At 37.8% G+C, this 18,625-nt stretch overlaps 1 protein-coding gene across 1 annotated transcript in view; it reads right to left on the bottom strand.

The window, feature by feature from the left end:
• Positions 1–6,562: 6,562 nt before the first annotated feature.
• Positions 6,563–18,625, bottom strand: part of LOC137651341 (haloacid dehalogenase-like hydrolase domain-containing 5) — a 46,319-nt gene continuing 34,256 nt past the window's right edge. The window contains exons 4-7 of the mRNA XM_068384631.1: positions 16,058–16,266; positions 14,427–14,615; positions 13,325–13,493; positions 6,563–8,286 (exon numbers count right to left, since the gene is read on the bottom strand). Coding sequence (XP_068240732.1) covers positions 8,140–8,286; positions 13,325–13,493; positions 14,427–14,615; positions 16,058–16,266 — 714 coding nt within the window. The 3' untranslated portion in view covers positions 6,563–8,139. The remainder of the gene's footprint in view (positions 8,287–13,324; positions 13,494–14,426; positions 14,616–16,057; positions 16,267–18,625) is intronic.

The raw sequence follows: 18,625 nt of genomic DNA, 5'->3' as shown, positions 1-18,625 counted from the left end.
TCCACTTTTCTTCAGATGCAAATTAGAGTCCTCGTGAATATGTGAAGCTCAAAATGAAATAACACAATTTCATAAATACCTAGGAACACTACTTTTCCAGGTTTTTTATGTTTTTAAGATAAAAGAGTAAAGCAGGTAAGTACTAACAATTTGATACAGCCTGTTTTCCTTTATACCTTTTTAGTACGAAGTTTCTTTTTATCTCGCTATATGAACCCTAATAAAAAATTAGGTAGATTCTGATTGCATTAGTAATGCATAAAATAGATTCACAAAATTAAGTCCTCATTATCTGGTTGCTCCAAATGAGAGATGTAAGCTTTGGATACTTTGTCATGCTTCCCTTTTTAGTACAGTGAATTGATTTAAATGCAATGTCCAATTGTTATCTTCAATGAAGAAGTGTATGATAAAGCAAGCTGGGAGGAGGTGCTCTGTAATAAATATCCTTTATAAATGCTCATCTTGTTCATGTATCATGATTATAGTATGTCAATTGACATTTTTTTTCTTTTGTGTCTTTGGCATTTTCTGTGATCAGAAGGTTCATCTTGCTTCCTGTATCTTCCTTATTGATTTTTGTCACTATGGTCTCACTTTATAGTGCATTTTAAAATGTAATTTTTTTTCTAGGTAAGTTAAAGCTATTTTATGAAAACCAGTCTAGTGTATGAGCTATAATGCATGAATATCTTGTAATTAAAGCACGACTATTAGATTGAAGTATGGTACTTTATTTACTTGACTTTATTGATCTTTCATTCTCATTAATATTTTTGCCAGTTTTTTTCCTTTACAGTGTTAAATGGAATGTTATTTAATTTTGTTCTTTTCCATCATGTGGACAGTACAAATTCTCATCTGGTTCAGGCCTTTATTATCTATTTCCATGAAATTTGGGTTTTCCTACCAAACTTTGGCTGGCATCATATTTACCACATTCTGTTTCAGGTAAAGCATGCTGTGGAATGTGGAATGTATTCTCAAGTGGGACTGTAGTATTATATTCTGCCTTTTACTCTTCATCCATCTGTGTTACTTGACGGTCCAAATTCTTGAAATTTTCCTTGTTACAAATTTCACCTTTTTTCATGAATACTTCAGGCAAGCCTTAGATATTTGTTAATGTAATCCTTTAGTTTCATCTAACTGATTTGTATGGTAATAAGAGAAATCTTATATTAGTGACGAGTTGCTCAACTACCTTCTGATTGGCAATACAAACCATCTCGGTCTATTTTCCAGCCTTTTAATTATATATCTAAGCATTATTCTCATTTGCATTATGATTTTTTCCAATTCACAGCAGAATTGAATCTTGCAAATTTGCAGCAACACCATTTCAAATCTCCTGCCTTGAAATTAACTGTTTAAATTCCTTATGGTACATGGTCTGTATACAATTCCATCCATCCTCCTCATCATCATCATCTGGGAAGATAGGAGACATACATTAATACAAAATTTGTCTCAAGAAAATTTACTCGGTTGTGAGATGTACCTGAATTTGCAGCCTGGTTCAGTGCATAGAGGAACGACTGGTTCATCCCAACAGAGGGGAAGAAAGGAGGCGGAGAATGGTCAGACATTATTCCCTCTCCTTTTAAACTTGCATCACAACCGTTATCTTAGACGTGATGCTTCTTGTCCGGTGAGGTAACTAGATTTGTACACAACTTGAGTAGTTACCACATGACTAAGGATTGTGTTATTTCAGGGACCTGTTGGTAAGGTGTCGATCATTTCAGACTCCTGCCTTCAGGACTAGTGCCACTGACAGGATGTGCTCCAAGCAGGATAGTCTTACGTCCTGGAACAGCACATCTGATGGTGCAAGAGTCAGAGGCAGCAGCAGCTATGTTCTTGGATATCATCTTTTTTTTTTTTTACTCTTCACCATGGTCAAGTCTCTGATCCTCCCCAAAGGGTACCCGAGTTTTAAGGTAGCATTGTTGTGTCCTCACAGAACAGAGGAGCAAGTTATTCTGGACCCTGGTTGTAAAGAAGAGATGGAAAAGGACTTGAATTTTAGACTTGTGCTGGTCTAAAGTCTGGATTTTGGACACAAACTCCAGATCAAAGAGGAAGGCCTTATTTGATTTGAGAAGGACTTGGTGACATTCAAAACATCACGTAGTAAGCCCTCTCTCAATGCCAAGACGTGTGAGTAGTCTTGGTATCTGATACTATTTGATGTCCGGTCAAGGGTTCATGTGAGAAATCTTAGGATCCAATCACCATTCCAAAAGGGGCTTGCATTCTTGGAGTGGTAAGATTGTTCAGAGCTACCGTACTCCCTGGCCCATGCTGATCCTCCAAAAGTCAAGGATGTAAGTTCTTCACTCTGAGATTTGATTAAAGGCAAAGTGCCAGCCTTTTACTGCAGACTTGGCAGCTCCCTTGATGAATGAAGAAAGAACCGCAATCCGTTCTAGAGAGGCTCCGACAAGATTAGTATTCCTTCTACTTTGCCAACAGGAGATGATAGTTCTACTAGAACCTCCAAGCACAGCATCAGGAAATCTGGATACCAGCTGGTGTTGTGTGGCTCTTGGAAGCCGGCAAAATTATCCTGAGGCTACTGTAGTTAACAGACCATTGAGTTTTGGAAAACCACCAAAATGAGCCGAAAGGCTAAAGTATACAGCAATTTGTGTTCAAAAAATGGTGTCTGCAATCAGGACGTCTACTAAAAGATGTTCTGGAACTGAAGAGCAGTATACGGCGGTTAGTCCAGGAGCCGAATGGATCCTTCGATGGTGATTCCCAAAGAGCAAAAAGCCTTTCCACCGCGCACGAATATGGGGACTCTACTGGTCCTACGCCTTACCCCTGAGTGTGTCTGCATGAACATTCCTCTTGTTTGGGATGGACCTTCCTGACACCTCTATAATGTTGACGACTTTCTCAAGTTTACTTGTGCTCGTCCAATCATTTAAGGCCTGTGAAACAATACCTCTTTACTTGTTGACTTGTCAAGACTGGAGTTGCTTTCTTCAGTGACCCTAAGCATCCACTCCAATCACCAAGAAGTTAGACAAAGACCGAAATCCTTCTCTCTGGTTAAGGTTTATTTTCCCCTTGCTTACACATATACCAAATAGTCTGGCTTATTCTTTACCATTCTCCTCTGTCCCCATACACCTGACAACACTGAGCTTACCAAACAATTCTTCTTCACCCAAGGGATCAACTTCTGCACTGTAATTGTTCAATGGCCACTTTCCTCTTGGTAAGGGAAGAAGAGACTTTAGCTATGGTATGCAGCTTTTATAGGAGGACACTCCAAAATCAAACCATTGTTCTCTAGTCTTGGGTAGCACCATAGCCTCAATACCATGGTCTTCCACTGTCTTGGGTAAGAGTTCTTTTGTTTGAGTGTACACTCGGGCACACTATTCTATCATTTCTTTTCCTCTTGTTCAAGTTTTTATAGTTTATATAGGAAATATTTATTTTAATATTGTTACTGTTCTTAAAATATTTTATTTTCCCTGTTTCTTTTCCTCACTTCTCTGTTTTCCCTGTTGGAGCCCCTTGGGCTTATAGCATCCTGCTTTTCTAACCAGGGTTGTAGCTTGGCAAGTAGTAATAATAATAAGAGCTTCGTTACAGTGGATGGACTAGACCTAATACGGGCAGCTGCTCTCAGGGTAGAGAAGTGACACGAAAGTGACTGGTGGCCATCTAATGAGGCACTGCTGCCCAGCCCAAGCTAGAGCCTGGCCAGTAAAGCAACCTTTACCAGGAAGAACTGGGGTACCCTAAACATTGCAAGGGTAAAAGTGGGTAAAGCTGGAGATGACTGCAACAAATTGGGATTCGCCATCAACTCTGAATGCCCATGTGGGGCAACACGACAAACAATGGAACACATTCTATGAGAGTGCCCACTGGGCCCTCATTGCTCAGATCAAAACCACAGGGAAGAAAACAACTATGCCAACCTGTGAGTTCGAAATTGCTGTGATAAGATGTGACAAAGGCTACCATGTGTCCTGTCAAGCCCAGTTAAGAAGTTCACAATACTAAAAGTGTGGCTTTGACTGCCAGTAGTTTGATATAAAAACATTTTGCTTTCGTAGACGATGTCACCGAGTTGTTTTAGTTCCCAGGTGTGCTCCATTTTTTACTTAATATTGCGCGAATAACTTTGAATACCTTGGCATCAAGGAAGGTCTTGGAGCATGGTGAGATATCATGTCTGGACCAGTCTCTGAGTGTAGAAAGATCTATATAACAGGTGACAGGTGTACTAGTTCTCTGAAGATTAAAAAAAATTATCACCTGAATGATGAGCTTAAGTTTTGATAGTGGTTCCTGATTCTATGATTACTGATCATTGTGATTCCCAAACATTGCATGCAGCTGATCCCGTGGAAATCAAGAGGGCCTACACGGAGAAACCACAATCGAAATGTACCCGTGAAAACGAACACAAAGGGAAAGACCACTGGAAAATCTCGTAAAGGGAAGATCTAGAAGCCCCTACAAGTGATATAAACTATCATAGGTTCCTCTTCCATGTACTGTATCGTATACTTGAAAAGCCGGAATAAAGCAGATGCTTATTCTGTGACCCTAGAAGTTCATGAAGTGTCCGAAAAGTTCACATTAGACTTACCACAACGACTGGTCACACCTATTCCTCTCAAGCCGTGACGGAGCATATGAAGACCGGTGGCAATATGAAATGAAATTATTGGAGATCACGTGCATGGTAATCATTTGGTTGGTGGAGGGTTTCGTGGAGAGTGATGATGTGTGGTATCAGTCAGCTGGGACAAGACAGTCTACAACATCACACTAACACTGCTAGATCATATGCTCCACCACACTCCTGCTGTAGGGTTGTCGTCTCTGGAACTGAAGAAAGGTAATGAGGATAGTGTTCGTGTGCTCAATCTCATACTGGCAGCAGGTGTGTGAACACCTGTATCATGTACTGAAACATATTCTTGGGGAAGGATTGTTTACAATACGTAATTCTCATGAGAACGTATTATGATCTCACATGAACGTATTAAGATCTTTTTAAGTGGATTATGTTTCTGGCATGAGGTACGAGCTGTGGCAGATTTTGTCGTTGGTGCTACCTGTCAGTAGAGGGACGATGGCAGCCGGTAACATCCTTACCAACAATGCTTGGGCTTGGTCACGAATGCTATCCAGTACTGTTAGCCGGAGTGTAAACTCCTATACCTCATACCGAAACTCCTTCCCATTAAGAATCCAGTTTTGGTTGAGTTGCTACTCCTAGGAAACCAAGCAGAGAAATCAATTGGTATCTTGTGAGACTTGCCCCAATTGGTTGTCCTGTGCATCAGTAACCTCTAGCTTCTGTTCAGGGCCGTAGATGTCATGTCAGATGGTTATCAACAGTCCGAGATACAGGAACGATGAAGCAATAGGGAAAGGCAATTGTGTACAATTTGGTTACCCGAAGACCTTCATTCTTGTAAAAAAAAAAAAGACTTGGATCAGGTATGATTACGTAACTCGAGGAAGACAATGTTCCTGGTATGTATTATCTCAAATTGCTAATGTACTCTGATCGTCTTCCCAAGCAAATATGTGCTCAGTGTGCACTCGATGATGATTTCTTTTCCAGAAGTAACAGCATCTGCAGGCACAACCAAAGGCCCTGCACTTGATACAAGAGAGTTGCGTGTTCTGACATTCCCCGTTGTTGTGGGATAATTTAGCACATATTCCCCCCCAATACAAGAGTAGGAGTAGCACATAACGATACTCCTATGGCACACACTTTCTTCTTTTAGGGTAGAGAAAAGCAGTGAGAGAAAGAGATGATCGAAGTTTCTTCCCGCTATGGGATAACTCTTGGCACTCGCTCAAGAAGGTTCTTGGTACCCCCACCCCCTCCACGGTGAGACTAGAAATCATGCGTACACGACTCCTATCAATTATTCTTCCTGGACTCTGCTGCAACTTAGAGGAGAAGAACAAGTAGAAAGTGTCATCAAACACTAACGAAGATGAGGCTGAGGAAGAGTGCAGGCCAATGACTATGACAACAGCACAACCAGGCAATACATCCTTAGCGACTTCTGGTATTGGTAGACACAGAAGAAAAAGGTGGTGGCCCTCCCCTTCACACTTGGTGTCGACATTAGTCCTCTTCAGCCAGAGCACCAGCAATATCTAAGGAAAACCAAATTCCTTAGGTTCACATTGTCACGGTACAAAACTCACAATGACGTAAAGAAACACTGCATGCATATCCTTGGCATCCTCCATTAATATTCCTCGAACATGAATATTCCAGCACATTATACATTCTGAAATAACAGGCAAAAGATTAAAACAGCCCGATTAAGATGCAGCAGAGCAGTATGTTTGATGAATTGTGGCCAAAGTCGAAGAAGTGAAGGTTATTTTACCTGGCAAGTGGTTGGGGAGCATACCCTCCAACTACTACAACTACCTTTTCTGAAGTTTGATGGTTTTTATATTGGTGTAGAAACAAATTGTAATTATAATTTAGAATTTTAAAATAGCTAAAGTAAAATACCTGGGGTTATGGTCTAAACTTGAAACCAGATTGTGCTGTAAAATTTTATTTTTCCTTAGAATATACACCTATAGATCAATTGATTGTTTTGGGGAATATGAGTCTTCAAAGGGAATTGAGGGATTGTTTTTCATTGTGCTATACTTGAAACAAAACTAATAGTTGATTGTATACAACTAACTCATGGAGTACCGATTGATATCCTGGTAGGATTCATTCATTGCAATAATCATCTACTTTGCTACAGTACTTTTGAGTAAAGCTTGGTAAAGAGATAATAGATTAGGGATCATCAGTTTCTACAGCTGCATATAGCATAACGGTAGTCCTTAAACTAATGAAAGATCACAGTCAAACCACTCTGTTCCACCTCCCACAATTCCTTTTAAGTGTGTTTCCAGTAATACAGAATATCAAAGCAAGTATTTTGACAATATGTAACAGTTATTCCACTAAATTACAAAAATATGAAAGTGATGAATCGTTATAATTACTTGAAATAGGTGTTAGTACCTTCAACACTTACAGAACAACAAGATTTAAAAGACAAAATTCTGTTGTCTTAAGCATTATCTGATAAATTCTCAACTTAAGAGTAAAGTTTCAAGGAAACTTTGGTCACAGTATCATGACCATCAGAACTTTTCCAAATTCAAAGTTACTGACCTTTGAAATAAAAGTAGAAAACTGGCCAACACATTATAAAAAAAAATAACTAATGTTTATTTCTTTCCTAACATTAGCCTGCCTTAATAGCTCCACTGAATACTTAGCTATTGGGTCCCTACTAAACATTCCACCATCCCTACCAGTGACCAACATCTGGCTACCGTAGCATGAAGTCTGGAATGAATACCAGTGCAATGTATCCTATTTAAAACTGGCAGGATATAGCAGCAGCACATAGCAATATACAATTTTATGGGGGTGAATAATTATAATACTTCATGGACATGTGAAGAAAGTTCTTCACAAGAAATAAAAAGGTATCATAAAAATAAGGGAGATTGCCCACTATACGGAATTCTCTTTAAGGTGATTACAAGATAGGTGTTGCAAAACTCATGAATACATTTACCAAGTTAATAATGAATTAATTTACTTTAACCTCTAGAACAATACTGAAAATAATTTAAACTTGATAACTTTCCCACAAGTTAACAAGACCCACTCATTAAAATCACATTAAACAAACTTTGGTTATACAGTATTCATAATGAAGTTACATCAATAAAAATTCTTCCTTTTAAACATTAGAAAACTACCAAAATTATTCATCAGATTAATTCTGGCCAGGAAGATTTTTAATTTCTTGGAATATTTATGCAGGCCCCTTCAACTCGACAAATATTCAAGTAATCACAAACAGATTACATAAGTAATAGAAACTATAAATTAAATAATCTTAGTTTGAAACGAGTGCGCTGCTAATCAATATTCTATTCAAGTGTTGTTAAAAACTCGGTAAAAACTCAGGATAAAAATTTTCTCCCTTTTAAGTATAGATATTAAGAGTACCATACTTGACTAATAACAACAATACAGATCTGTAACTAAAGATATGTATTAGAAATAAATTATGTGGGTATATACACAGATTCGATGGCCTAAAGGAAATTCTCTAGCTTGAAAATGGTATTAATAGCTTCTAGAACACATTTGACCGACAAAGATGGCTCTTGAAGTTTGGCCTCTACCGGCAAGAAATCTCGTGGGGAATGATCCAACAATTCCTCTCCGTTGTATACACCAGTCTGAAATAGAAGAATCCTTTTTAGTTATCATTGGTGCAACTTCAAGAAGCCTTGTGAAGGGGAAGGCTGAAATTAATGTATAAATTTATTGAATATCAAACTATTTTACTAACTCAATATTTTAAACCTAAGGTTTAAGAAGACTGAAGACATCTTCAAGAAGCCAGCATTGGAATATTACTGTCGTATTACATTCAACAAACAATTGGCCGAATGTATTGCCGTGTTCTTACATACATGCATATACCATGGCACTTCCCCAATTTTGGGGGGTAGCCGACATCAACAAAGAAACAAAAACAAAAAGGGGACCTCTACTCTCTACGTTCCTCCCAGCCGTGTTCTTAGAATACATAAATTAATAGAGGTGGTTATTTATTTGGAATAAATGTTAAATTTCCTAAATGAGGAAGAGAAGCCAATGTTTACTTTAGTACTCAAGAATCTGGTTTTGGACATCTACTTTCAGGTATAATGAATATATTTTAGCTTGTTTGTAAAGGCCGCCAGTAATCACGTCTTATCTGTTAGGATTGTGATGTGGCTTAACATAATAGTAAGGACAATTTCGAATCTATGCAAAACTTTCCCTTATAAATTTAACAGATAATTGCATAGTCATCTATAAATTATTTTTAAGGTACTTTTAGAGCTCGGAGTTGATTGTGCCTTTTTTTTTTTTTTGCCTACATTTGGTTACAATTTCTTTATTCACTTCCCCTTATAAAAAATTTATGAAAGTATTTCATCTGAGAATATCTTTGTTCAGCATGAGACATTCAGTATATTTTGTAAAAACTAGGAACTCTACAGGTAGTACCCCTAATTGACTAGCCAAGATTAGAATGTCAATTCACCCTCTTTCCAAAAGGCATTGTATTGCTGTGTTAAAGGTCTTGGGATTGGAAACTCACTAAGTTTGGATTCAAATCTTGTATAAAACTTGTAGTTTCAGGTATTATATATTAGGAAGATGTCTACATCTCTTAAATTAAAGGTATTATATATCAGGAGTATGTCTATATATCTTAAATTTTGGAGAAAGGTTTCTTTGACAAAGAATTCTAGACATTTCAATTACATACTTGCTTAGTGTTAGATGGACATTATCTTGGGTAAATCTGACACTATAGATTGGCTTCTAGGTCCTATAGTGATATAGCGGCGGCTGCTGTGGCATTTCATATTTTCTTGAAGAAAATTAAGTTACACATTTCTTTTTCGTTGTTCCAAATTTTTATATACCCATCTGGAGATCTACTGCAACATTTTCGAGCTCTTCCCATTCAATTTTAGACTAATTGTCTAAAATTCTAATTCGGTTACAAATTTTAACTTCTTGCTGGCTTATCTCTTTCCATCACTGGCATCAGAAATATACAGAATTTAAATAATATTGTCATCTCTATTACTCGCCTGATGTTTATATACTTGCCCCCCTGCCTCATCAATGACTTGATGTCAGGAAGAGAGAGTATTTGTAACAAACTGAAGAATGGGTTACTCCTAGTATGCTAATTACCATTAACTGCTATATTGTCTCATTACTTTACTAGGGGCTTTTATCTCTAAAAAGGGAAAAATATAGGAAACATTTTTTGGCAAAGATCAATAAAAAGGAGCTTCTAGAGAAGCAATATGAACATCAGGTGAGGATTGAAAATTTATTAAAAGCTTTTTCCTTTGAAAATTAGGAAGCTTAGTGTTATATTCAAATTCTACCTGAAAATTCACACTAAAATATTTTAAAACTATTTGTATTTTTCCTAGCCAAACAAAATCCGAGTCATTGACATGGGGTTTACTCCGAAGTCATTTTGCAGGGAATAAAAGTGCCTAACTGGCAACCGTATATGGTTACCAGCTATATCTCCATGCTGAGTGACCATGAGCCAGCCTCACCCTTCCTCACATGGTCAAGACTTGAGGGGTGGATGAAGTGAGAAATTTGGATAAATGACTCTAGGTTTATATTGCTAGGAAAAATACAAAATAGTTTTAAAAATTTTAGTTTGTTTCTATGCGGATACAAACTTTGAGTCATTTGTATGCAGTCTTCCTTAGGTGGGAGAAGTCTCTGTCATTAGACTGATTTATGTCTAGCCCTTATTTAGCAATAAACAAAAATATATAAACAACATTCAAAACCGGCTCTAAAGAGGCAAGGTCGAGATGTTGGCCTAAAATCACAAGTCAATAACCTGACAAGAGTAAATATTCTGGTGTGAACAATATCTACAATATATAAAAAAATGTCCCATTAATACTTAGTCACAAACAAAAAATAATTTAATTATTCTTCCTTGCCCAAGGATTTCTTCTGTGAGGTTACTCTCAATTGAGGGATGCATGAAGAAGGAAGTGAAGAAATCATGTATTTTCGTTTCATACCCTTCATGCCAAGAATACCAGATAGTGTGACAAAAGGGTAATTGTCTTGCAAGAGTTTGGCCTAGACTATTTGATGTGCTGTAACAATAGGCCCAATAGAGAAAGTATTCAATGATCTATGGGTATAGTCCTTTAAACAGTGTGCTGTGAAGGTAGTTTGTCTCTTCCAGACACCTGCACTAAGGACTTGAGCCACCGAGTAGTTCTTGCTGCAAGACCACAGATATCACAAGCACTAGGAAAGGGGTCTGGTGGTTCTTCCCCTGAAGATTCATAGGCTCTGAGGATAACTTCATGCAATCAGGAAAAGATATTGTAGCATTCTCTGAGATCTCTGTGCTCAAGAACAGGTAGATATTAAGGTAAAAAAAAAAAAGGGAGCAGTTCTTTTAAGATATCTCCAGACCATTCTTATATGACAGAGCAACCGATTATCCAGATAAGCAGTTACCTCTTTCATAGCAGAGATGGTAAAAAGTCAAAACTGCTGTCAAAGTCTGGGTTCTGGATCTTGGCCACGAACTCTGGAACGTAGAAAAACGATAGCGTTTTCTATTCCGCAGATCGTGATATCGGGTAAGACAAGCCATGCAGTTCACTCACATTAGAAGTAAGAGGAAGATTGTCTTCCAGATTAGACCTCGGTCCGAGATCTTTGTCACACTCTAAATTGAGGGTTCAAGTTCCTGAGGTGGGCAGGTCTGTTCAAAACTCTTAATAAGAGCTGAAAGTTCCCATGTGGAAGAGAGGTAAACTCCTTTCAGTTTAAAGACTTGGTCTTCACTCTTTCCGGCACATCCTTGTGTTCTTGTCTACAGTTAGAACATTGAGATGATATAACTGGAATAGATTGGTGGGAGCTTTGATCGCTCCTCGAAAACTATTCTCTGTTTACATAAGACTCTCTATTGACCTACACACCTGTGAGGAATAAGTTTTATTAAATGAATTCCACCTAGAGTGATTGTATCTGGAAGCAGAATAATAAGGAGAGTTAGATCTCCGTGTCTTGGGAGGAAGTTCATCTCTTGTGGCAATGCGGGGTACCACCCCCAGGAAAAGGGGACGGGCTCCACTACCTTCCTTCCCCTCATATTTCTGAAATTTAAAAAATCTGGTTTTGCTAATCACAGTAGTTGGGGGATTAGGTAAATTACGATTACTGTATTTGTGGTCTGTGCAGACCTAGTAAGAGTAGTTGTAACCAATTCATTTTGCCTAGACATCATCTGGTTTCCAACCAAAGTTGGAATTGCAGCACATTCAGGAAGCGCATCGGTACAAGAACATACTGGGGCAGTAGCACGAAAGCATGCGTCCATGCGAGGATACACTTGTCAGCGCGTATGTATGTTTACAAGTGTGGCTGAAATGTTGGTAGAAACTGTGATAACTTTCACCTTCTATACGGATTGTAAGGAGAATCTGAATTCATACTCGAGCAAATCAGTCAAACCTGTAAATCAGAATCCCAGGTAGACATAACTGAGGATGTCGGGATACTGCCTGAAGTTTTCTTGGGTAACTGAAGAGGAACTTTCTGTGGAGAAAAATTGGGTGGGACGCTGTGTACAGGGGCAAGCCGGACTTGGTGTACATGAGGTAGGGAATAATACGCACCTTCCAAGGGGGCAGCCCCAGCCCCGTAGGGAGTAAGATAGTGTTGTCATTCGTCACGCGAGGAGGTGCAGTGCTCTTGGCTGGGAATGTGGAGAGACTGATTGGAGTGTCCTCCAAATGAGAGAAATCTTGGTTAGTAAAATCTAAAATAAAGGTATGGTGTTCACCACTGAGCACGCTCGTGGGAGGAGACTGAACATTATGGTTAGCATAGTCTGATACTAACTATACCTGTACAGACTCATGTTCAGGCTGTACTAGGGCTGAAACCAAAGGATCAATATTAGGAATAAATTCTGGTTCACTAAGGCTGTCATCCTCAATTAACAGCTCTGGTAAAGAAGGATCAGAGTAGGAGAGATCGTGCGTCACACGAAGTGACTTTTGTTTCTTGCCCTCGTGAGAGGAAGGAGATCTATCCCTCTTGGGCTTCTTCTTGCAGTATGCATGATACTTCTCACACTGGGAGAGCAGCCACTCCCTGCTAAAATCACATGGCGATTCAAAAGAATACCGTTTACAAAGGCAGTTTGGGCATAAAACCGGCTCATGAAAGTTCCACACGGATGCTCTTCAAGGCTGGGACAAGCCTGCATACTGTACTACCTGAAAAATCACTCATATTCACGATGCACACTGAAAAAGAAAATAGCACTCTGCAATCCAGCATTTAGTAGTGTAGCATGGGAGACCAACCTGAAGAAAAACGTTGAGCCTGGCTTGCACTCACCCAGCGAGGAGATATAGCTGGTAACCATATATGGTTGTCAGGCACTTTTTTCTTTTCTAGACATAGCAAAACGACTGATGAGTAAACCTCATAAATTACTCTGAAATTTATATCCACGTAGGAACAAATGAATTTTAAGCATAACCTTATCCTGCATTCCAATTATCTTAAGTTTTCTTTTGAATACTACAAATTGTGTTCAAAAGCAGTCTTCTTTTGTTAGAAATATTTGACTGAACTTGAATAGTTCTCATTTAGATTAAAAGACTTTTACCATGAAATTGAAAACCTCTTTACCTTGACTAATACAGAATAGCACTGATCAGCAGTAAGGCCTTTAAAGTCTTGAGTAGACAGATCTAACCCACGTGCTCCCTGCATTGTGACTCTCTTCTTACTTCCTCGATGCCGTCTCACGTATTCCTGATACAAGTTCATACCAAATATATCTGTGTGGATGTTGTCACTGAAAAAACAAAAATAAAATAATGAATGCTACCTCATATGAAGAATGAAGAATTTATACAATAGAACTAATTTGGTTTTGGAGACTGCTACAAAGTTATCAGTAATAATAGAAAATGGGTGTCATATAAATCTCAAGCCTTGCTTATGGAAACTAATGTAACGTCATAAACGTGGAATGATTGAGAGAAAAAAAGGAAAATAATGTCTAATAGAATTATATTGTATGTGATCCTATGCAGAAAGCATTATATGGATATTATCATCATCTCAAAGGAAATCCAGTAAACTGAAATATATAGATATAAATTCTTAGTATAATTATTTAAATTATTATACTTTTCGAAATTGTAACTTCGTAATAATTACTATACTTTTTGAAATGTTAACTATTTTACAATTATTATACTTTTTGAAATGGTAACTTTGTTCCAATTATTATACTTTCTAAAACGGTAACTTCGTTCCAGTGAGTTTGAAGATCGTAAGTATTTCAATACATTTCAATAGTACAGTACTATTTGCCTATGCTTACAATAATCCCATTCTAGGAAAAAGCATTATTATACAGTATCAATCTTTACATTACCTTTCTATATTCTTAAAGCTTTTCTTAGTTTTTCTTGAGGGGTTAGACTAATGCAACATCAATCAAACTACTCTGTACTCTGGTATTTCATCTAAATACAATACAGTACAAGAAAATATGTCATATTGCCAAAATACAATGACTGAGTTGCCATTCTTAAAATTAAAATGGATATATTTTCTTACATATACTTATCGCATCATACATGCTTAAAAGAATATATATTGAACTACGTAAAAAACATAACATCTGGATCCTAATAAGCTAATACCATCACTGAATTATCTACGGTGGCATTTAAACATATCAAAAAGTAATTAATAGGCAACACATACCGGTACTTACCCAATTGCATAAAGTTTAGTTATAGGCTGACTTATGCCTATAGATCTTGCGTGATGCTGTACCATAGTCTCTGCATGGTAATAAGTTATTTCTGACGGCTTCCCCACAAGAGCAGTGTATATGAGATCGTTACCTGTGACCTTCTTGTAAAGTGCCTCCAGACACAAGAGAAAAGCACCATGACCAAATCTACAAAGGAAATTTATCAATGAATAATGATGAACAGTAAGAGTTGGATCAATGAATAACTTGAAATAATTACAGAGGCATCACACTTACGTCAGCTGTCATGAAAATATAGTATGCTTATTTTAAAGAGACTAGAGAAAAAGATTGATGAAAAGCTGAGAGATGAACAAGTAGGTTCTAGAAAAGGTAGAAGTTGTATTGACCAAATTCTCATTTTGAGACATGTACAGTGCATAGAATATAGAATTCCACTTTTGATGGTATTTTTGGACTATGAAAAAGCCTTTGAGAGTGTGCACTGGCCAATTTTGTGGAGAGTCCTGGATTATTATGGAGTTCCTCTTAAATATGTAAATTGGATTGTCTGTTCATGAGCAGAGCAAGTGCAATGTTATTGTTAGTAGAGTCCTATCAAATGAATTTCCAGTGAACAGCGGAGTACTCCAAGGGAATGTGTTGTTGCCTATGTCGTTTATCCGACTCAAGGATTTTGTAATGTGTAGAACAGTTGGAAATAGTGGAGAAGGATTGACTCCATTAATAATAGGAAATTAGCTGACCTAGAGTATGCTCATGAAGCTGTACTTCTTAGCAGAAGACCACAGAATTTACAATGCTTGCTTACCAGAAAGCATGAAATATCACATGAGGGTGGGGTCAAGATAAATAGGTGAGAGATATTGAGAACGTAATATGCAATGGAAGATGAAATATCATTGGAAGGAGAAAGAATTAATGAAGTAGAATCATTTAAATATTTAGGAACTACAATCTCTAATACAGGGTCTTTAGAATTAGAGTTTAATGAAAGATTGAAAAAAGCAAATCAGACAATGGCAAGGTTAAGTAAAATTTAGAAATCAAATCGCCTGAAATCACATATAAAAATCAGGCTATACATCAGTTAAGCAAGATTGGTGTCACTGTATGGAAATGAGTCCTGGTATGACAATGAAACAATTTCCATCAGATTTGGTGGGTTTGAGAAGAATGTTAGGAGTTAAATGGCAGGACAGGATTAGAAATGAAACGATAAAAGAGATCACTCAGGTGCCATATGTGGATGAGATCATGGCAAGGGGTAGATGGAGATGGTTTGGGCATGATCTTCGCAATCCTCAAAAGAGATAAAGGATATTGCAAGATGATTTGATAAAAGAAAATATAAAACACAGTAAAACATTGTGCTGGTGGGTTTCAGATACCCAAAAAACCTGTTTCAGTTTAAGTAAATTAATGAGGTAATAAAATATATAAAAATTATTTTAATAAGGTAACTCGGAAGAACAACAGTCCATACTACATCTTCCCGAATGAAGTATCAATTTAACTTAACTAAAAATACATCAAGGAAAACATTACCTTTTATTCATTCAAAATGCTTATTTCTTAATTACAAACTTTTTAGATCAATTTCAAATATCTTTATTGCCATTTCTTACCTAGGCATATGAGCCTCAGCCATCCATTGCAAATCCATGTTACAAGCTAAAATTGGCAAGTGGGGATATGGGGCAACAGGTGAACTTGAAAGGTCTCCCCCTGTCATAAGTACATCTATTATGAGTTGCAGAGATGTTTCCCACCTTACTGGCTCACCAAAAAGCATTACAGCTTCTAGCTTTGGTATGCTTGTTAATGGAGAAACAGCCTGTAATAAAAGAGGAAGAAGTGGATGACATGAATAGTAGAGTGTACTAGAATGCTTGCAAAAATAACTTAATTATGCAAATAGCTCATAGTTTTTAACTACCAGTATATAGTACTTAATATACTGTACAGAAAAGGGATTTTGACGAAGGAAAAATCTATTTCTGGGAGAGGGACCTGTGTCGCTCCGTGTAATGCTCCTCTAGCACCATTTCTAAAGCATAGTTATTGCTGAATATACCAGAGAAAAAGAGATGCATGGAATGCCAGGAATAAACCTAGCTCGCTCACTCTTTGAGTGTCGGTATAGAAAACTGGGGCGTGATTGAACCACGACCATAGATCCCTCACCAATTAGACCTCTCCTTCATCAACATACCCCCTCTCTACCCCTACATCTCCCCACCCCCCATCCTCATTCCTCCCAGCACCCGAAGCTTGGACCAACCAGGGTGAGGGAAAAAAGGGAAAGGGTGGGTTCACTGGGCGACACAGGTCCCTCGCCCAGAAATAGATTTTTCCTTTGTCAAAATTTCTTTTATTATAGGCACTGACACAAACGTTAAGATAAAAATAAATCTTAAAATAAAAACCTAAATTTCCAGTATATGTAAAAACAGATCTAACAGACTTATCAACTTACTGAAATTCATACAATAAAAAATTCCTTTATCAAATAATTCATACAATAAAACAAAATCATTTAGATTAAATTAATAAAGATACCATTACAAGAGTATAATTTCAATACAGTATACTTCCCAAAGTTCATCGCTGTTTCTACTTTGGAGGTGAAAGCACCGACTCCTAAAAGTAGAATCTTTGGAATAGGGCTTGGGAATTGATAACACTGACTGATGAGCAACTGGTTGAGATTATAATAGAGATATATAAAAGGTAGTTGGTAGCCTTCTCTCAAAACCACTAAGTTCCATGGATCCACTTAATGACTGAAGTCCCAAAAATAGGAGAGCTTTCTTTCTGCCAGAAACCATAAAGCTGGACTGTCACAAAGATCATACTCCCTACTGACCTGTTGGCAGAATCACACCTTGCCAGATGGCACTGTATCCAAACTCTTCTACCTTGATATCCATCCTTTTTGCCGGGTGGAGTTCCTTTGCCAACAAAGAGAATTAGTTTTTCAAGGAAACCTCTTCCATTGCCGCAGCTATCTGTCTATCTCCAATGGAAGGCCCATCACTGGAGAAGTAATGAGTTCATACTTCTGACTGCTTGAAACACTGGTTCAGCCAAGAACAAAACTGTTCCCTCTTCTTGGGGATGATTCCCAAAGGTTTTGATCAATTCTGAATGAGAGTCTGTGATTGTACAGCAATTCATGAATTCCAAGGTGCAGAACTAATACCCATGTTTGTACTGAATGCCCATTCCTTAAATGTCTCAAAATCAAATCAGCAAAGCACTTAATCTCCAAAATCTTAGCTACACAGTCACAAGCACACACTGCATATAACCATGTTTAAGTGGGTGGGTGCACCATGCTACATCTAAATCAAGACCAGTTAGTTCATTTGTCTTACACACAAATGTTCTCTTCAACCTGACAGAGTATCCATCTTGCAAGAGCAGAAGGAAGCCAGACGTACAGTTCACTCTCAAATAATCACTCCCTGTTTGGGAGAACAATGTATTGAGGTTTGGGTAGTGCTAACTTCTCCCAAACCAGAAACTCTATATTATTCTTATATCGTGACAGCGGTTTCCCTCTATCTTGTTCAACAGTAGCTTAAACAGTGAGTTAACCTTTGGAAGAATAAGAATATTTCTAAGACTTAAGTCCCCATGTTCAACTTAGGCTAAATTTGTTACTTTACTTGCACAACAGAATAAAAAAAAAAAAAAAAAACGGATGAGATTCTGAATTGAGATGGGCTCAGCTACTATAAAGGTGGAAAGCAAAGTGTTATAATACCATAATTGACAGTCACCACAATGGCAGCTGCAGAAGGAAGTCCTTGTACCTCAATGGTCGACCTTTATTTGCAAGGTAGCTACTGGTACACCTTCCTGTAAATTCCACAAAATTTGGGATGTTTGTTGTGTGTGCTTGACAGACTTGTCAGAATGGCAGGCTAATGGAAGATCCAGTAGCTAAAGTGATCTTTTGGATGAGGCCTGTAAATGGTATGATCTGCTAAGAATGGTCCGAGCCCTGAACCCTATTGAAAAGTGAGCACAGCAGTGGACCCAACTAAAGATAATAAACTAGTGTATTGTGAATACTACCTAGGCCTGCATTCACATCCAAAAAGGGTTAAAACGAAGTCTATTGATTACCATGGCTGGTCAATCCGACAGACTAACTAGTTCTCTCAGTACTAAAGGAATTAGTTTTA

The sequence above is a fragment of the Palaemon carinicauda genome, chromosome 12, assembly GCF_036898095.1.
Source record: "Palaemon carinicauda isolate YSFRI2023 chromosome 12, ASM3689809v2, whole genome shotgun sequence".
In the NCBI taxonomy this organism is placed as follows: Eukaryota; Metazoa; Arthropoda; class Malacostraca; order Decapoda; family Palaemonidae; genus Palaemon; species Palaemon carinicauda.
The sequence above is the reverse complement of the archived record's forward strand: the minus strand, read 5'-3'. Positions and strand labels throughout refer to the sequence as shown.